Genomic DNA, 21,931 nt, shown 5'->3' on the forward strand with positions numbered 1-21,931 from the left:
CTCCGCCCAATTCTGGAGTCTTGCCAAAATAATTCTACCAAGGATTTTTACAGATGAATCAAGGAGGGAGATTGGCCTATAGCAAGCACAATTTTGTCTATCACCCTTCTTGTAAATCGGCACAATAATCGCGGTAAACCAGGATGGGTTTAAGCCCTTGGCAAGTGCGGCATTAAAAAGCTGTACCAGCACGAGGCCCCAGATCTCTTTGTTTGCTTTATATAGGTCTGCAGGGATCCCGTCAGGGCCAGCAGCCTTGCCACCCTTCGTTGCTTTCATCCCTGTTATGACTTCCTCCAAAGTTATCACTAGATTCTCCTCCCCCATTCCACCATTACCATTTTAGGTACATTTGTAATGAAAGGATCATCTAGGGAGCTATATAAGTTTGAAAAGTGTTCCACCCATTCATCTTCGGTAATCGCTGTCTCTATGCTAGCCTTATGACTATCAAAGAGGAAGGGAGTATTCACAGCCCTCCAAAAAGCAGATGCATCCTTCGACTGTGCAGCCTCACAGAGAGCTTCTAGGGCCTCCTTTTTTATAGCGTTTTTTCTATTTTTTAGGGCCTCATTATAGGTTTTCCTCAACCCTCTTATTACTAAGCGATCCCGGGGAGACCTGTGGATAGCATGTTTCAAATCAGTTAGTGCCCTAGTACAAGCAGTATCAAACCAACTTTTAGTGCGCCTAATCCTGTTTTTTGCCTCCACTCACAGGCTTTTTTTGATTTCAAGAGCTATTCTATCAAAATGCTCTAATATCTGGTCACACTGAGACGTCTCCCCAAGACAAATAGAGAAACTATCTGAACAAACATTTAGCAGCTTTGCAAGAAACATTTCTGGCGTGACCTTGCCCCATTTTAAGGTGTACCCATTTTGCCTTCCCAAAATCACATCAGGGGCAGTATGTGAGGTGAGAATATCTTCACAGTGTTCATAAAAAGGGTTCTCAACCTCTATTAATTGGGGCAAATGATCACTTAGGGGTAGCTCTAGAGTCTCTGACCTATTAATTTTGTGGCTGTAACTATTTGATACAAGAATAAAATCAATAGTGGACGAAGCTCCTCTACCAACGAATGTAGGCCCAAAAGAGGTAGGATTCTGAGCTATTTCATTTGCAAAACCCAGATCATACATGAACACTAATTCATTAAGTAGGTCCCCGATCAGAGAGTGGTCAAAGTGTGTTAGATTTATATCTTGTTCTAACATTAGGCCACAAATCCCCTGTTTTCCCTTTGTACAGAGTGGACAGTTAAACCCCCCCCCCCCCCCCCCCAATAAAATTGTCATTTCCTTATTGGACTTGTCTATTTCATGTTGTATATCTTCCCTAAGCATTTTTAAAATGTTGGGGACTTCATCCTTCAGAATATTATTGTAAAAATGTATCAAAACTACATTGAATCCCTTTTTTGAGCTTAGGGTTATTACATGGTAGTAACTGGATTTAGACATAAAATGTACTTTCTCATATTTAAGCTGATTAGAGAGAAATGTTATTAGACCTCCCTTCGCACGTCCGTGTTGGCCCCCCTCAGCCGGGGTAAAAAAGGTTCTATACCCACTTATATACACTAGGTCCGTGGTCCAAGTTTCTTGAAGAACCACAACGTACCGCCCGTTTAGGATAGTCTCCCAGGATGGGTTGTTAATCTTGTTCTTTAATCCTGCTGCATTCCAAAATAGAAATGTACAGGATTTCCTTTTCTTATTTACTTCCATGTCTGCCTGGAGGATGTTACAAGATAACTTTTTACATGGAGGGCTTACTCCTCCACTATTATCCCCCACCTCTGCCTCCTGGGTGCTCAAAGTGTTACAGGGAGCCTCTTCAGTGTCTCCATAGTTTATTTTTAGGGTCAGTTCTAATGGTAAGATAATCTTACATCCTTCCCCTGCGGTGCACTCTTTTAGGTTCTTTTTAGAGTCAGCGACTACTCCTACACTCAAAATATTTGTCTGGTGGGTATCCTGTTCTTGTCAATCGACATAGTCAAGGCTCGCGAAAGCATCGAATCTATTATAGGTTGGTAGATTATAAACTGTTAGGGCAAGGCTTCTATTCTCCCAAAAATGATTATTATTTCCATAATTTAATCCAGAAGTTGATGGAACAAATTGCCTTTGATTGAAATTAAGCTGTCTCTGAGTTCGGGAAAAAGGAGTCTGACCGTATCCACGTTGATTTGAGGTGAACCAATTAACGGGGTACCTTACTTTATCTCTGTCTCTAGAGTTTTGCCCTGGGCAATAAGGATAGAAGTAGCTAAAATAGTGAGTAGTAATAGAATCGCTACTTCTTGAATCATACCAATCTCCTATATGCCGTACCGCTCTATGATCTTTAAAATTTACAAGAATAACATCCCCTTTCTTGTCTTTAGGCCTAGAGCCCACCCAGAATGATCGCCTCACAGTCAGAATTTCTCCATTAATATGGGCGGGCAGGGGTCTATTATTATGTAACCAATGTATCAGTTTGTTTCTTAAGGCTCGATGGTCTTCACTGATGTCCGTAGGAAGCTCGGGGACACCCGCCATGACTATTGTGTAAGGAGCTGCTTCAGGTGGTAGGTAAACAGTTCTCTGTGGATGGCAATTTCTATTCTGAGAATTTGCTGTACCGTTCTCCTTAATAGCCTTGGCGTGCGGTATTTCTGACCTTTCTTCGAGAATCAGTTTTCCCCACCTAGGACGCCTACTTTGCTTGTGGCTTTAATTTCAGGGTCGGGCTTCTTTTTTAACAAAGGTGATGATGGAGCTTTTTTTGGTATCGGACCAGTTGTTTTTACCCCAGTGTGTACAGTTATTGTAGGGGGAGTTGGGCAAGGTAGAGCTTGTTTAATGGCTGTCATCGTTGTAACAGATGGACCACTAGATTTTATAATATTCACTCCCTTTGCCAGATCAGCAAGTAATAGCGTATTTTTCCCTACTTTTTTATCTAACTGATCAAGTTTAGTGTTACACAAATTCATTTTTTCTAACAGGGGCTGAATTAACGCTTTTACCAAGCTATCAAGTTTTACTAGCAGGCCACTCTCACTGAAGGAACAAGGGTGAGTTGTCATTTGAGATACAGTCGGAGGGGTTGATATAGTAACCACATCAGTCACTGCTACAATTGGGCTCCTCTTCTGTAATTTAGCTTCCCGGGTCTTCATAGGACAACCCCCTCTTTTTTTAGTGATGTTAGTATTAGTGTTAGATGATGACACGTGCATTATGTTTGGAGATGATGCTGGAGAGAATCTAGGGGAATTTGATAACCTTTCATCAACATAAGTACTACACAGGCTCGTGCGGGGTACTTGCATACTAACAGGAGTATTTAGAATGGAAATCTCAGTAGTAGAATAATCTGATGCTTCCCCTTTTTCCCCCCTGTCTCCTATACTAGATAACCCAATATCTTCCATGCTACTATGTATATGGGTTATCGATGGGGCTGTCCCTATACATCCCAAAGAGGAACTTTTGTGAGTCGGGGTAACCAATTGAGGGCTCTTTTTAGCTGAATGTACTTTTTGATTTTGCTTCCCCCTTCTCCTTCTTGAATTTGCCTTTTTAAATATTCTTACTGGGCGTATGTGGGATATAGAGTGTTCTTTTTCCACAATATCTGGGCAGTCAGTAAGTCTTACGGCATGCACCTGTGCTATCGCAGTGACCACTTTCCCAAAGGCAATAGGGGGGTTTTTGTGCGTAGGAATGCCAATTGACTGCGCCTCATCCTGGATCAAAGAAAGATTCCCGTGACCTAAAGAGGCCCGTCTATTACAATTAATCTGGGTTACTTTCTGAATTAAATAGTTATCCATAGGCCCTTTGTCTAGTTTCTCCTTAGACATCATGCTAGCTTAATTTCATACAGATTCTGATAAACAAATCAGTTAAGGTAATTAAAAACAGCAAAACTACAGGCCTTCAGCGATCAGCGCTCAATACCTAAACTTAGATATATACAACAAGGGTTCACAGGAGGTACCTGTATAAAGAGTGTCCCAAAGGTACCAGCGTCTAGTGCCCAGTCCAGTCTCCTCAGGCCTCTGAGGGCCTCAGAGGGCCCGCCCTTTGCCTGGGCTTCGCTCCGCGCTTTGCCCCGCGCGCGTCCCGCTAGCGCGTCTGGGGCTGGCTGTAAATAACGGGAGGGGGGCGGGAAGAGGACCAGCTGGGGCGAGTCTAAGAGCGCAGCGCCCGCTGGTCCTCGCAGTCCCGCAGGGGTGAAAACGTCCCTCGACGGCTCCTCTCGTAGTCAGGGAGTCCTTTGCAATTGAAGTCTCGAGCGGCGCCCGCGAAGCGGGGGCCGCGAGGAGTGGGCAACAGGCAGCCAAAAAGCCACGTAGGCGGAAAACAGCAGCAACCTCGTCGTCCCCAGCTTCAGTGGCAGCACAACACGCACCCTGCCCTCAGTGCTTTAATCCAGGCGGAAGGGGGGTGGGAAGAGGACCAGCTGCGGCGAGTCTAAGAGCGCAGCGCCCGCTGGTCCTCGCAGTCCCGCAGGGGTGAAAACGTCCCTCGACGGCTCCTCTCGTAGTCAGGGAGTCCTTTGCAATTGACGCCTCGAGCGGCCCCCGCGAAGCGGGGGCCGCGAGGAGTGGGCAACAGGCAGCCAAAAAGCCACGTAGGCGGAAAACAGCAGCAACCTCGTCGTCCCCAGCTTCAGTGGCAGCACAACAGGCACCCTGCCCTCAGTGCTTTAATCCAGGCGGGAGGGGGGCGGGAAGAGGACCAGCTGCGGCGAGTCTAAGAGCGCAGCGCCCGCAGGTCCTCGCAGTCCCGCAGGGGTGAAAACGTCCCTCGACGGCTCCTCTCCTAGTAAGGGAGTCCTTTGCAATTGAAGCCTCGAGCGGCCCCCGCGAAGCGGGGGCCGCGAGGAGTGGGCAACAGGCAGCCAAAAAGCCACGTAGGCGGAAAACAGCAGCAACCTCGTCGTCCCCAGCTTCAGTGGCAGCACCATGCAACTTACTTTCAGCCTCAGGTTAATATTAACTGGTGGTGCTGCACGCAGTGCTGTAATTAACAAATTCATTTTTATTAAACTGCTCAATATGTCTTTTTGAAATAAATAACAGACTGCGGCTGGGTTGTGACCCCTATCTATGTGTGTGCCCATCCATTTCTGGTGCTTTCCAACCGTTTTAAGATCTTATTATAGCTTTTCGTTGCTCAAATGCGTGTAATTTATAATATTTATAGGTTTCCCTCATCTTTATTGCTTGATTTTGCGTGCAAGAAAGTGTCACTCATAGTTGTTGAAAAGTCACTCATAATTACATTGAAATTCTAGAAAAGTCACACCTAGCAATTTGAAACCTTGGCAGCTATATCCCCTTTCCCTCTGCTTGCTACCTCCGAGCGGAACCTCCCCTCCTGGCTCCGGGATGCGTGATGTGCTCTCCGGGCACCCTACTCCCCACAGAGGCGCTCTCCAGAGATCGTGCTGGTGCCAGAGTGCTACTAGCCTGCATGGAAACCTGGAGATTTCACGGCTGGCCAGTGGCTCCCAGAGGAACGTAGGGCTGGGACAAAGAAAGTTGGATGACAGTCGGAGCCTGACGTGTGACGGACTCTGCTTCAGTTCTCCCTGCCTGCCAGATGTTATGAAATCTCACTAAACCCCCATAACAAGCAAGAGGGTTACGAGCGAAGCCAAATCCCTTGCGTCATCAACGGGGGCACCTTAATCAAGCCAGGAGCAGTGCATTCTGGGGTATTTTGACTGCTTTGCTCGACACAATTCAGTGTATTTTTAGCGCTGCATTGCAGCTGAAGTTTTTAAGAGAATTTCTGTGGATTTGTATAGCAAGCAGCCTTGTCTTCTCTTGGCACTGAACCATTATTTCCTTGTGGATTCTTTTTGGGGATTTTTTAATGAGATGCTCTGCCCACTGGGCTTATCCCACTCTGTTTAATACTCGGTGGCGGCTACAGTAAACACACAAGCATTGGCATAACCAATAGGAATCGCCTTTGAGACCTTATAAGTGTTTAGCTATGCAACAGTTGATGTTTTAGCACCAAGGATATTGTGCTGCATAACTAAATACTTATAAGGTCCAAAAAGCGAGACCTATTGGCTATGCCAATGCTTGTTATGTATGTTATGGACAATTCACTGCTTGTTTTGTTGTATTTGTTTGTCAAAACCAATAAAACAGTGTTTAATAAAATATATATTTTTTAAAAGGCCAAATATGGAAAGGTAGGGTTTCTAAATGTGCAGACAACACTCTACAAAGAGTAACAAAGTGTGCTCAACCCTGGAGGGACTCTCGACAGAAATAGCCAACTATTTCTTACTACACTCTACTAGGAAATGCTAATCCTGAAATAGTGCTGAGGAAAATGACACTGCTTGATCAAGAAAAAAATACTTTAAAAACATGCTTGGATTTACTAGGGAGTAACGGTTTTAACAAATCACTTTGAAATGTGTCTGCTGTCACTGGTTACAAGCACCCAGAAGTCTTTAATAGTTGAAATAGTTGTAATGATAGAACACTACTCCATATAAATCCCTTCTTCAGTGCTCTCTGCAGAACCTATAAAAGTCTATGCAATTTATTTCACAGTAAATATCTAAACCAAACTAGACAAGGGTGTATCTGCTGCACTACTTTTCTGAATATTGAGACTTTACAGGTGGTTTGGACTTTGAAACTACAAAAAGGATGAGAAGCTTCAATGTTGAAGATCATTGATTCAAAGTAAAATCAAAAACAGGTTGCCAGCAGAAAGTGAACACCTCTAAGGGCTTAATGACGAATGGTCCAGCATTAAACCCAAATGCGCCAAAGAACATGGAGACAATTCTGGACGTATTGAGGCTAAACCCACAGAAAAAGGGTTTAATTAACTTTTTATTTATGTTATAATCCTTCTTTGAATGTTAGACTCACACAAATTATTGCCTTTCTAATCTTAGATATTAGTCTCTTCTGAACTGTGGATTCTCCTAGTGGAAACGTCAATGGACTCATTTAACTATGACCTAGTCTGAAGAATATAACTTCTAAATTAATGTACATTTGTTAAACCGCTTCATACAAATGATATCCAAAAGTACTTCCCCTTGTCTGTAAACATCTATGCCTATGGTAAGTTTCTCAGATAAATGTTTTTTACATTAATATGAAGGTCTCTGGCACTCATGATGAAAAAGTTTGAAAAACAGGGCTACGAGAAAGGACAAAGTTACTGCTCCAAATTAGCAGCAATTATTTTTTCAAATGGAGATCAATCAATATGAAAATGTCCCATAGGAAGGACTGTTAGCAACGGCCATTTATTACAGAAATTAGATTCTACTTGGTCTACACATAGCATACACATATTTTGGTTTCCCTTGTGGGCCAGAAGTACAAGGAAGCTATCACTCACAGAAAACGAGTTAAAAAAATAATATTACCAATCTGCCTAACTTAAAATTTGGGTCCCATTCTAAAGCACTTTTAACCCATTCAAAAGCAGAGAGGGCAAAGTTAAGGCTACACTTGAATGGTTACACCTCCTTCCAAGACAGGAGCAGCAGGACCACAATTAGATCATTGTGCACTGCAGTAGTGAAAAATACATACACAAAATCACAGCATATTCATTTTTAATTTCTAAATCGAAGAGGGAACGGATTAGCAATCAAGTTTCCATAAAGCTCCACCTCGGAACTTAAAATGACAGTTATATTTGCATTGCTGTCCTCATATCTAGAACTGTGCATAAAAAAATCTCTGCTCAACGAAAAATATTTAGAGCAAAACCATTTCCTGAAATGTATACACATCTCATGGCAAAACAGACACTGGGGCTACAGAGAACGCAAAGTAGTCTAAAATGACCAGGCATGTCACTTCCCATTTTTATTCCCATACACGCTACCTTAATCTTACTTGGAGCTTAAAAATATACCAAACTTCAAATTAAACAGCAGATTTGTGACTGTTAAGTAAGTTCATCAGCAGACAATTATGACACAACTAGAAGAGGACTGTAAAAGTACAACATTCAAAACGATGTACTACTTGGTCGGGAAGACCATGTGTTTCCCCAGTTCTTTCAAAAGAAAACAGAAGGTAAATGTAATTCCTACCTCATTCTGTTCCTCATGCTCCAATATGGCTTGTAAAAATGCCTTCCGTTCATGGCTGGAAGACTTTTGATCGAACATGCCAGCCTGAATAACCTTCTGATCAACATTCAGCTTGTACTTTGCAGCAGCAAGAATCTTCTCCTCTACACTATTGACAGTACACAATCTAAGTACTCGGACCTCATTCTGTTGACCGATTCTGTGGGCTCTATCTTGTGCCTGAAGATCCTAAAACAGATCAGACATAAAACACAATTTCAAAACAAGTCATAGTTTTCAGGAATTTGCTCAAGTGTAAAAAGCAAGGTGTGTTGCACAAGTTACTGCTTGTTTAACGATATATCTGTAAGAGTTATTAGTTAGTGATAGATTCCTTACCTTAGAATATCCCCAGCCGCCAGACTGGATCCGGAAAGTTTTGCTTAGCAGTATCCCTGCGCATCAGTAGATGGCATCCTGCGGCTCCGCGTCCGTTGCTGGCGTCGTATGCGCCGAGATGACGTCACAGAGATTACTTAGGCGCCACCCATGCGCGCTGGGGCCAGTTCTGTACACGACTTTCCACGCCAGGAATGCAGAGCCATACAAGATACCGACCACGGGTGCATTGAAACTAGGGCCCTGAAAGGGATGTCCTTAACCCTTGTAATCAGTTTGCAGAACGGGGAGGATGGGAGGGGCGGTAAGGAATCTATCACTAACTAATGTCTCATACAGATATATTGTTGCACACGTAGTAACTTGTGCATCTGAAACAGACATGTTAGAGATCGATTCCTTACCTTAGAATAGATACCCCAGCAGTACCAACCCCGGTGGTGGGTCTGCGAACATAATCACACCAGAAAGTCACGGAGAACAGAACGGCCAAAGAAGCCGTCTCTCTGGACCTGACTGTCAAGGCAGTAATGCTTGTTAAACGTGTGCAGCGAGGACCACGTAGCTGCCTGACAAATGTCCTGCAAGGAAACACAGCATCCCAAGGCAGTAGTTGCTGCAGTTGCCCTGGTGGATTGGGCACACAGCCCCACAAGAGGCTCCTTCTTAGCCAACGAATAACAGGCCTTGATGCACAGAACGACTCACCGAGAGATGGTCCGCTTGTGCATAGCCTGACCTTTTTTGGCGCCCACGTAGCCAACAAAGAGCTGGTCATCCACCACGAACTGTTGTGTGCGCTTCAGATAGAACGAGAGCCCACCTTTTGGGTCCAGACAGTGCAGCTACTCTTCCTCTTTCAAAGGACGCGGCGGCAGAAAGAAGGTGGGCAAAGTGATGGTCTGCCCGATGTGGAAGGGCGCGACAACCTTTGGCAAGAAAGATGGACGGGTCCTTAAAACCACCTTGTCTGGATGAACAGAAAGGAAAGGAGGTTTGGAAGAAAGAGCCTGGAGCTCACTCACTCTTCTGGCAGAGGTGATAGCTACCAGGAAAGAAGTCTTTAGAGTGAGAAGACGTAAAGGACAAATATGAAGGGGCTCAAAGGGAGCGCACATCAGATATGTCAAGACAAGGTTCAAGTCCCATTGAGGCATGATGAAGGGCATGGGAGGAAATGTGTGCGTAATGTTTTTCAGAAAATGGTTAACAACCGGGGACTTAAAAAGAGAAGGCTGATCTGGAAGCCGTAGAAAAGCGTAGATGGCCGAAATATAACCTTTGATAGTGCCCAGAGCAGAGCCCTGCTGGGCCAAGGAAAGGAGGAACAGAAGAACCTCTTAAAGAGGGGCAGAAATGGGATCCACAGACTTATCTGTGCACCATGCCACTAATTTGTTCCACCTGCAAGCGTATACCGTTTTCGTGGAGGGACGCCTGACTGCCAAAATAACATCACAGACTTCGGAAGGAAGATCGAAAGCTGTCAACTGTCGTTGCTCAATCTCAACACAGAGAGGTGGAGGCTGGACAGGTTCGGGTGAAGGACCGTCCCCTGCTGCTGCGACCGAAGAGGCAGTCGGATCGGGGGATCGAACACCATATTGAGTAGCTCGGGATACCAGTATCTTCGTGCCCAATCCTGAGCCACAAGAATGACCTGGGCCCTGATGCGCCTGATCTTCAGCACTCTGGGCAGAGGTGGTATAGGTGGAAAGGCGTACAACAGACTGCAGCTCCACTCGCGATGGAAAGGGTTGCCGCGCTAGAGCCGCCTTGGAAATTCCAACGCGCAGAACTGATGACATTGCGCGTTCTCTTCGATGGCGAATAGATCTAACGAAGGCTCTCCACACTGCAGAAAGAGACCTTGCCACGTCCGAATTCAGACGCCATCTGTGATTCATCATGCACTGGCAACTCAGTTCATCCGCCCTGGCGTTCAGAGAACCTGCCAGGTGTTGAACCACCAAGGTAATGCCTTGATGTTCCAGCCATGTCCAAAGGTGCAGAGCCACCTGACATAGGGTCCTCAAACCCCTCCCGCCCTGTTTGTTGCAATACCACATGGCGGTGGTATTGTCCGTGAACACCTGCACTACACTTCCCCCGGAGAGAGGGAAGGAATTCTTTTAGTGCAAGTCGGGTCGCCCTAAGCTCCAAAAGGTTGATATGGAGCTGGGACTCCGCCGGAGACCAGATGCCTCTCATCTCCGCCTCTCCCAAGTGGCCTCCCCATCCAAGGAGGGACACGCATCTGTCACTACTGTGTGCTCCAGTTGGGGTAGGGAGAGGGATCTGCCATAAACCCAATCGCGATTCGTGAGCCACCACTGCAAATGCTGTGCAGTGCCATCCGAGATCTGGTCGTGATCGGACAAGTTGCCCTGATGCTGTGCCCACTGGAACTTCAGGTCCCATTGCAGAGCCCGCATATGCCATCTGGCATGTTGTACCAGCAGGATGCAGGAGGCCATCAGGCCCAGGAGCCGTAGGGACACCCTGACTGAAACTCGGGATAGAGGTTGAAAGATCGGAATCATAGCCTGAATATCCCGGACTCCCTGCTCGAGAGGATACACCCGAAACTGCGTCAAATCCAGAACCACTCCGATGAAGGGGAGCTTCTGAGAGGGACTCAGGTGCGAATTCGGCACATTGATGGAAAACCCCAGCAAGTGCAGGAGGTCAGCCGTAGTCTGAAGGTGGCCAACGACTGGGGCGAGCCCGCCTTCAACAACCAGTCGTCGAGGTAGGGGAAGTTTGACACCCCTGACCTGCGCAGATGAGCTGCGACCACCGGCATAACTTTCGTGAACACCCAAGGGGTACCAGTAAGGCCGAAGGGGAGCACGGCAAACTGGAAATGCTATTGGGCTATTGTGAACCGCAGGTAATGCCGGTGGGCTGGCAGGACAGTGTTGTAAAAATATGCGTCCTGCAAGTGCAACGCTACCATCCAGTCGCCAGGGTCGGGGGCAGTCAAGACCTGAGCCAGAGTCAACATCTTGAACTTCTCCTTCCGGAGGAAGCGATTGACGTCCCTTAAGTCCAATATGGGGCGCAAGCCCCCTTTGTCCTTCTTGGGGACTAGAAAGTAGTGGGAATAACAACCACGCTCTACTTCCGGCCCAGGAATGCGCTCTATGGCCCCCTTGGCCAAGAGGGCAGTGACTTCCTGTTGGAGAAGCGATCCTCTGACATGCGGTGGAACTGAGGTGGCATGGCCTGGGGGGTAGACTCAAAGGGGAGGGAGTAGTCCCCACCGGGTGAGCTGCAATACCCACTTGTCGGAAGTGACAATCCTGTCCCCTACTGGCGTGGGATGTGACCCGAAGCTCGGACTAGGAAGGCTTCGAGGTAGACGTTGCAGGGGCAGAGGTGGACTGAACCTCACGCCGGCCCCTGGAGCCACCATGGCGACCGCCACACCCACAGGCCCGCTGAGTCTGGTTCTGCACGTGCTTTTGGCTGAGCGAATGGCCATGGGTGCCTCTGCCATGGCCACGAAAGGAATGAAACATGGGCGGGGCCGGGCGCGTGGTAGAAAGGCCCAATGACTTGGCCGTAGCTCGAGAGTTCTTAAAACGCTCCAGTGCTGTGTCGGCCTTATCAACAAACAGGCGAATGTCGTCAAAAGGCATGTCCATGAGCGAGCTCTGAATGTCCAGGGAGACCCCAGTGGACCTCAGCCATGTGTGGCGCCGAAGAGCCACTGTCGTGGAAATTGCCCTACCGAGGGAGTCCACAGTGTCCAAGGAACAACAAATGGCGAATCTAGCTGCTGTCCCTAACCTCAGCCACAGCCTGAGCCAGCACAGTCTGGAACTCCTCCGGGCACCGAGGCAACACCTCAGCCATGGAATCCCACACAGCTTGGGAACAGTGGCCCAGAAGGCATGCAGTGTTCACTGACTGCAGTCCTAAACTGGCCGAAGAGAACAACCGCTTAACTAACTGCTCTAATCTCCAAGAGTCCATTTCCGGCCGAGCCGTGGGAAAGGCACTCTGAGACGTAGAAGCCTGAATGACCAGACTTTCGGGTGTAGGATGGGTTGTCAGAAAGGCAGGTTCACCCGGCGCCGGGTGATGACGCCTGGCGACATTCTTATCCACAGGGGCCCCCGTGGCGGGCCATGACCAAGTGCGCAACAAGACTTCGGTGAGGGCATCATTAAAGGGCAGCAGCGGCTCTGAAGAAGTGGACGCCGGCTGGAGCACATCAGTGAGGAGATTTGTCTTCAGGGTCACCGTGGGGAGATCGAGGTTAAGGACCTCAGCAGCGCGACAGAGCACCAGCGTATACGAGGCGCCTTCCTCCATAGTGGGCGGGGGAGAGGCAAGCCCCGCATCAGAGGAGACGTCGAGGCCACCGGCCTCCTCCAAGTCATCCACCCAGTCCTGCTCGGAATCACACTGACGAGCAAGCGGGTCATCAAACTGTTCCCAGTCATCCTCCTCCGCCAGCCCCGAAGGCACAGGCCTCGGCGGCGCCGGCAGCAAGGGACCTCTTGGCATCGGAGCCAGGGGCGCAGGATTCTGCGGCGTCGGAGCCGCTGGCGGCGCCAGAGCTGGTTCTGCCGAATGAGTCGACGGACCAGCAGGATCTGGACACGGGACCGTTGGGCCCAAAGGGGCAACTGCAGGAACATGAGGCCCAAACAGGCGGTCCATGGCAGCAAGGTATTCTTGCATTTGTGCGGGAGTCGCCGACGGACCCGGGTAAGGCGGGTAGGCCGCGGGACTCCCAGGCTCCAGAGGAGCCACAGGGGCGGAGCCCCTGTCTCCCTCATCCGCATCCACCGACCGACGGGGGGACGTCGGAGAGCGAAAACACTTCTTGGACTTCTTTTTGTACTGTCTCTTACCCGAATCCGACGGAGTGGTGGTGACGAGACCGCGAGCAGGCACGGGAACGACCCCTGGATCTGGAACGGCACGGGGACGAGTGGCAAACTTCAAACAGCTTCCGGTGACATTCCCTCAGGGCCTTTGGGGTCATCGCTCTACAGTCTAGACGGGACTGGGAGTCATGGTCGTTCTCCAGGCAGTAGAGACAGACGTCATGAAGGTTCGCCACTGACATATTGCAACGGCAGATCCCGCAAGACTTAAAACCAAGCATCCCTACTAGCACCAAAGAACCAACACGAGACAAAAGTCTCAAAAAGCTAGTCAAAAAATGACTAGGGTACGTGCGCTTATTGGCGAGGAAAAAGAAAGAATTGGTGCCAGCACGCATGGGTGGCGCCTAAGTAGTCTTCGTGACGTCATCTCAGCACATACGCCGCTAGCGACGGACGCAGAGCTGCAGGACAACACCTACTGACTCGCAGGGGTACTGCTAAGCAAAACTTTCCGGATCCAGTCTGACGCTTGGAGATATTCTAAGGTAAGGAATCTATCACTAACGTGTCTCTTTCAGATATGTTATTTAACATATGTGAGATTATTGTAGAGAAAGGTTATAATTTTAAATAGTATTCTGAGATGTGTTAATAGAAACTACGACAACAGGGGTTCTTGTAACATTCTATACATCCCTTCAAAATATCAATGTTATAATATCTTTCATGTCTGATAATTAATTGTATGGTACTGGAACATGCAAACACTGGTTTGAAAAACTACAAAGGCAAGGCTGTCAAATGAATAACTTACCTTCAGAAATAATATTTCTGATAGATGTAATCTTTTCCTAAAGGTTCCAGAACTTCTCAAACCTTAATATGTCTTAAGCTGAAATCAAAGTCTAAAAATACCCAACAGAGGTCTCAGGCATTGCAACAGAGACCAAACGAGTCCCTGAGGACCGATGTGAAAGTGGCATCAATTGGTAAGCATGCACTTCTGTACCAGACTTCAGTTGCTTAATCCAGAATGCAGAGGCAGACAAAAGAAAGTCTGCACATCTAAAATAAAGTACATTGGGACGCAAGAAAGGCAATAGGAAATCTGCAGAAGGATGCACTGTGCTCTAGAAAGTGCTACAAAAGCATTGTGTTATGGGCTGCTTCAGAAACAATTCATCAAAGTTTCATTTAAAGACATTGCAAAGTATGATCCAGGTACCAAAACATCAATGCTAGAACACAGCCTGATCATATCATACCTCTACCCAGCATCAGAAATGATTTATTGCTCAGGAACAGTAAAAATGGATGACAACATAGTTTTTGGCATATGGCATCATAGTAGATCACCATACAGCCCAATCAAAGTAGATGACCAATCATGGTATGTAATGTCACGTGGCTAGGTTACGCCCAGGAAGAAACACAGCCATTTTACTTGCACACGTTTAAGTTGCCTTCTTTTCTACACTGTAACTTTTGACACACAGTTGCTTGTCTGACAGTGCAGGCATAGTTTCTCTGAATCTACACTGCTTAAAAATTCCACTTCATAAGTACAATATCACAACACCTTGAACATTTAGCAAAAGACCTAAACACACATTGTGCAAATGTTGTTTATTATTCATCAATAAGATATCATGGCTATCACTAGAGAATAAAGATCGTCAGCTTGGCTGATACCTCAAAATGGAAGAATGGATACTGTTATAAATGTACATAAATTTCTATGTTCAAATCAGAGGAGCACTCTAATGTCATTGCAAGGTTGTCGTTGGAGTCTCAGTCCAGCTGATTCCTGTTTAACCTCTGCGAAGAGTGATGTCCAACTTGTAAACAAGACAGGGACATGCACCACTTGCCTTCAGGTAATTGGGGAGGGGAGGCGTAGAACATCCTGTAAGGGATTCTTGGCAGAACATCTACCCCAGGCAACTAGGTAAGGGAGCGCATAGTAGGAGTATACTATACACAGTACTCACATGCCAGCATGTACAAAATGATTTTAGCTCAATGGTGGAATTGTCCATTCTTTTCACTGTCTTCATATTGCTAATCACATGTATTTGATTCTGTCGATTAATCATTGCAGCACACATATTCTATACAAGAATCACTATGGTTCAAGGAATATTTGAAACAGCCCTTTGTGTATCTACCCGAGTATGCACAAGTGACTGAGAGAAAAGGTTCTAGATCTATTACCACCATTTCCTTGGGAAGTAAGGGTTGTCATGATTTAAAGATTGCCCAAACCACTAGTCACCATTCTAGGTTTAGGGGTACTGTGAGCTAACAGCACTATTGGCCAACATATACTGAGAGGGGATATTGAATCAGTCTAGCACCATCCCGTTTATGTTGTCCAAACAAACATACAATTCCTACTGAGAAAGTGGATATTGTATGACATGGCTCCACCAACGTTAGCTCTTATTTAAATGATTGCCTTAGTAGTTCCCTCCTGTACATACAGAGACCCATACACATCTCCTAAACCGGAGACATCCATGGTGTTAGGGAAACTATCCTCCCCAGCTGAGTAGGTAAACCCTAAGTATTGGCTGTAGGTTGTTCAAGCTTGAACCATTCAAAGAGTCATACCACTTTGTTATTCTCCCTGAAATACATATATAATTATGTTTGGAACATTCTATCTTAAGCAGTTAACATTATTGAGAACTTTAGGCATGAGGTTATTCAAAAACTGTAACAACATGGTTTCGCATTTACGGGTGGGGTTGTTAACTTATAGGACAGAGGTATTCTCTTCATGGGTTACATTCCCAACAGCAGACGGCAGGATAATGGTGTTTCAGAACTACACACAAGCTGAAGTCCCAAACAATTACACACCATATGAAGATATAGAAATACCATTAACATACCAAGAACTAAGAAATTGGTTTGCTGGCGCCCTACCACACACAACAGAAAATGTTAGACTAGGTCCCCTTAGCAATGAAGGAGCAATATGGCTAGTACTAGCCAGATACATACCTGATGTCGATAATTTGACAGCAGCACAGGTGTGTGCATTATATAAAAATTTAGTAACAATATACAGATGTTTGACACACTTCATTATGGGAACATGGATGTTAAATCCTGTGAGACCTGCACAACCTCAATAGGCTACACTGGGCACTAGCCCACAAATATTAAATTCAGTCATGGGTAAGAGTCTCACTAGACAGGAGGAAATTCTATTCTGGATTGCACAATGTGACGGGGCGGGCGGACCGGACATGGTTGGACCTAAGGACTGGTGGTCCGCCACCCCTCTCTCACCGTGCCCATTGTCCCCACAGCTACCACAATGCACCTGGACGGATGAGCCCGAGGCCGACGGGACCGATGATGTCCAAGGCAGCGGCCCCTTTAAGGAATGGTATCTGGAGGACGAGACTCCGCCCACCGACGAGGATGGCAAGCCAAAAGCAGGAAGTGTCCGGAGCTCGGAGGAAGGCGTTTCCCTGGTGAAGACGAGTGTAGGAGAGGACGAGAGGAGAGACTTCGAGCGCGGAGAGAGCGGCAAGCCAGGAGGCCAACAACAAAACGCATCGCCCAGCCACGGTCCCACGGGAGGAGCGTGGCTCCAAGAGGTACGTGGCCGGGTAGCGGGTTGGGTCGGGCGGAGGAAACAGCCCCGCGAGTGAGGAGCACCGCCCTTACTTCCCCCTCCCTCTGCACGAGCACTGCCCTCACCCCAGACTGAGTGTAACGAGCACCTTGCATGGGAATTGTGTCTTCACCCCCCCGGCCCTGTAAAACGTACGAAAGCGTTACGGTTATCTGACCCCACTTTCCTTTTCTTTTGGGCTCCGGTGGAGGAAGTCTCGAGAGACGTCCCTGGGACAGCATCACCTCGCCTGTCAAGACCCCCGAAGTTTGAGCTGAAACGAAGCCAGTTATGATTTAAAGCCCTGAAGTTTTCTTGTTGATCAGTGGACTGCCTTTTCCGATGAAAAAGACATACATCCCAATTAAACCTTCTTTGAAACCTCTCCTGAAGGCACCTGTGTTTCTATTTTCTAAAGCATCCCAAGACAGCCTAGTGGCCGATTCCCCACAAGTCCCAACCCCTCCGGGACACACAAATAAAAGTCAGCTTGAAGTAGTGTTTCCTCATATGGGACCCCAGGAGAAATAAAGGATTTTAACAATTTGTTTGCCAATGGGAATAGCTTCCCCTGTGGAAGACTGCCACTTGGGGGCAAAGTCTTTGCTGCAGTATATAGCAGAACACATGGTACCCCTTCATTAGCTGTTTTGCCAGAGGCGCTTAAACAGATTCAGAATGAGTACGGGGCAGCACCTGCCCTGGATTTGGAAATGAAACAGATGGGCAATTTTGCTGCAGTATCTGCTATAATGCTAAGTAACATAAAAGGGAAAGCAGCAGCGTTGGCTATATGCCAACGTCTAAGGGATTTGGTTCTGTGACAGCAGGAGACGAATTACCCCCAAATTATCAAAGAAACCTATGCAACACTAGGTAGAGATAATTTGGGAACCAAACCAGGTAAACCACAACTGAAGAGTTGTTCTGAAACGTACAACTCAAAGCAAACACCCGAGTCTTCTACAAAAAAGAAGTGGGATAATAAGAAAAATAAAGACATATTTAAATATGAGGTTAGTGTTACAATAACTGGCCTCTTAAATTAGGAAGAAAGGTGAACTTCTGGCTCAATTGAAAGGCCTTTTGAAGAAGCCAGTACATGACCTAGAATATTGTGGTCATATAGACCTTACTGGAATTTAGTTAGTAAAAAGGTACACAGATCAGATAAAGACTTACATAAAAATATGAAAAGATAGGCTGTTGCCACAAAGACATTTTAAGACATGGGCAAACTGGTCAATTGCCCAGGGCAGCCACCTTCCAAGGGGCCCCTGGGAAAGTGAACTGTCTATCTCACTTCTGATTCTCTATCTCAACCTTTAATGTAATGGCCAACATGGGCTTTAATTTAAAATGAAAATCAAGGTTGCTTCAAACAGGAGCCCAAAAAGATGTCCTGTCTAGGGCTCACAAAATCCTTAAGATGACACTGTTGTCATGCCAATGTAAACTGCCTCATTATTTATGCACCAATATTAATTGATAAGCGGCATGTTTCGAGTGTGAGCAGTGTCTGTCCTATTGATGTTTTATTGTGTGATATGTCTAGGGGGCAGCAGCCTCATTGGCTATGTATTGATCCTGTGTTGATAGTAAAAATGTATAAAAAAAGTAATTACTTTTGTATTTGGGAGTGCTCTCTGGAACTGTATTGCCAAGCACTCAGATGGTCATTAATTTGGTTCAACATGTCACTGATACCAGGTGTCTCCAAAGATTTATTTGAGAAGCATTTTACTTCGTCAATTTAGGGTTTTGTAGTATGGGAATGACTGGATGAAGAATAGTGGTTGATGTTGGGCCTCGCAGGGACTGATGAGCGAGCTGTTTTCCTATGCAATACTAGATAAGACATTCTTCTTTTGGGGTCTTGCGCCAGGAAGAAGAAGGCTGTCACCCTAGGGTCAGTCTTCCCATGTCTTTTACTCTTATATTTGACTTTGGTATCAGTAAAAATTGAGCAGGAGCTGTGTGTGCAGAGGCCGTGTGTGTGTGTGTGTGTATTATGGGTAGATGCCCCAGTGGACGAGAGTCCTATCTGGGGCAAGTTGGAATCCCATTGGAGGTCCCTAGTGGGTTTGAGTCCTATCCATGGTGTTACACCTAATTAACATGTTTGGTTTATGGTGCAGGTTCACTAAAGGCTGTTTTCCTTCATTTGCAGAAAGTTGTAGTAGGTTAGTATTGCATTCTGATAGTCTACTCCCTCAGTGGGTTCAGGACCCATCATGTCACCCGCACAGCTTTGGTGGAAAAATGAATTTCCACAACCTTGTGATTGTGTCTGAGTTGGGTATCAGTGGCTAAGAGAATAAATGTTGCTGAGCAAGGGACCCTAAGTAGCACATGCTGCGCTCAAGGGAAAATGAATCATGCAAATGGTCAAGCAATTGGTGGCGGTGGATGGTGGAAGCTAGAGGTTTCCCGAACAAGGAACCTTCAATTTGGATAGTGTGGAAAATATGAGTCGACATTGCAAATAAATGAGAATAGGGTAGGTTTATATTTTGTGATCACAGAAGATGTGCATGGTAATAGAAAAGTGATGTGACTGAAGATATAGATATGTTCATAACTAAATATACAAAAAGTTACCCCCCTCGTAATGCCCATGTGGATATTGACTTTCCATTACAACACTTCTTCACTAGATTACAAATATGCAACAGTTTATGAGTATATGGCAGTTTTCCAACACACACGGCACAGTGCCAAATGCTGAGTTTTGCCCACTCCCCAACATGTTTGGCTCAAAAGATATTGACAGACTACTGCGGATAGTCAATTTTAAAATTAATAATATTCACACACAATATGGTCTTTGAGTTCCCATTATAAATATGTATACAGTCTCCAGGAGCAGCCCCAAACCAACAAAAGTAGCCTTTTGAAGCCTCTTGTAGAACTTCATCAACCATCAGAACCATGCCTTTAGTAAAAAGAGAGGAAAGAGTTCACGTAGCTACGGTGAGACTGATAAGCATTTATTTTGTAGCAGCTTTCCAAATTAATATTGAGGACATACTTAAGATGTTTCCCGGAAGGAATTTGTGAGGAAAAGATTGCTATTTTCATTTTGAAGGAAATTAAACAACCATATAGCATATTTAATGAACACTGCATTGATGACACTTACAAAAGCAGAATATTTAAAATTAGTTTATTTTATGCCTGCTATAGATTTCAACAATGACTTCAGCTGATTTTGAGATGCTGCAGTATTTGACTTTTTTTTAATGGTAGGGTATGCGAAACAACAATTGAAATATGGAATTATGAATGCTACTTGTATGATATTTGGAGTATAGTTAAATTGCCAATTATTGGCAATTTGTATTTTATTTATTAGTTTTGTGACTTTAGTGTTCATGTTTTAAAGTACTGCAGAGGATTAAATACGGGTGTAGCATCATATGCAGTGACAGATCACCCACATTCTTATTGACAGAAAAGCATAAATAGGCTAAGTTCACCCTAACTTCTTTCCCTACGCTTTGCATCAATAGTAAATGAGAGTTTAAGCACAGACTACAGCAACAGAGCCACAAGCTGAAGCTACAACCATTGCTCTGCCCGTCCCTGCTTTAGGGATACCAAAGTTTGACAGCACAATTATAGAAACTCCAACTTTGTCTCCACCTCGCCTACAATAGAATTGATTAAGAAAAATATTACACATATTAAACAGTGTCTTCCTGCACTGGCAATGCCTGCAGCAGCACCAGGCAGGCTGTCTCCTGTGCAACCTCAATCCATGGGTGCAATTGGCGACAGTAAAAGAAAACTGGAAATATTGATAGAAGCTGGGATGTGGTGGAGCAGTGGGGGGATTTCACAAGCAAACTAATACAGATGGACAATTATTGGTGTGTTAAGGACAACAAAGGGCCCCAAGTGAATCAGCATAGGACCTCGGGGAGCATATTTTATGAAACAACAGCGGTCCATGCAAAAGAATTATATGTGAAACAATGAATATAGACGGAATCAATTCTATATTTGGAGCGACATGTCCAGCCGGACGGAGGTCTTCAATTTTTTACTCAATTGAAAGTTTTATACAGAAGGAATACCTTCAACAAATCACCAGTGTGGGGCACAAGCCTGTACCCAGACACAATCAGATCAGTACAGAAGGTGGACAGAAGACAAACACAGGGCTTTTCAAGGCAAAAGCAGCGATTTCTGTAAAAATTCGAGTGTACAGAAATATCAAGTAAGCACCATTACATATAACATATAAATCAAGTTTTTGTATAAGGTGCACAACAAGTCGACGGCGTTTCGGTCCCACTACTTAGTCATGGGGACCATCATCAGGACATTTAGTAATTGCCTTTAACATTATAAGCCTCTAATGCCTAGAGAAGGGAGGAAGGGAGAAAGTATACACACATTTAAGTTATGGATATGTACATAATAATATTTACATATTTTATGGTGACTTAAGTGAATGGTGAACCTAATTACAGTGAAAACGCACAACGTGGTGTGCACCGCGTACGCTGGTCATTGGTGCAGAATGTGATTCAGAAAACCAGGAAGCGTCGTACTGACGATCGATAAAAGGGTGTTTCGGGAGCCAGCAGTAATTGGGGGACCTTAGCAAGGCAATGTACATCTGTGTTACGGTTCCTATACTATAAGGGAACCGGCAGTGTGGGCGGCGCATTAAAAGTGAACTATAAGCCATACCGTGCATAAAGGATGTTCATTTGGTATAACGGCGAGATGTGTGCAGAGACGGGTGTGGAGATTCAAGGCATACTGGGGAAGTCCGAGGTGATTATTGTACATTAGACCAACCACGCATGCTGCATTCGACACGAAGATTCAAGGCGCAGTGGGGGAGTCCGAATCCGGGGTGACAAATGTTGAATATACTGAACAAAACAGGCATGCTACATTCGGCGAGGGTGAGGAAACACGGCGCGGTAGGAGAATTGAAAGTTAGCTTACCGGGGTGGAA

At 45.8% G+C, this 21,931-nt stretch overlaps 1 protein-coding gene across 3 annotated transcripts in view; it reads right to left on the reverse strand.

Annotated features, from left to right (window-relative positions):
* SMARCA2 (SWI/SNF related BAF chromatin remodeling complex subunit ATPase 2) overlaps window positions 1-21,931 on the reverse strand; it is a 1,851,064-nt gene that overhangs the window by 738,644 nt on the left and 1,090,489 nt on the right. For all 3 annotated transcript variants that reach the window (XM_078675722.1, XM_078675721.1, XM_078675720.1), the window contains exon 26: window positions 8,101-8,328. In XM_078675722.1, the coding sequence (XP_078531848.1) occupies window positions 8,101-8,328 (228 nt within the window). The remainder of the gene's footprint in view (window positions 1-8,100; window positions 8,329-21,931) is intronic.

Source organism: Lissotriton helveticus, chromosome 2_1 (assembly GCF_964261635.1).
Source record: "Lissotriton helveticus chromosome 2_1, aLisHel1.1, whole genome shotgun sequence".
Lineage (NCBI taxonomy): Eukaryota > Metazoa > Chordata > Amphibia > Caudata > Salamandridae > Lissotriton > Lissotriton helveticus.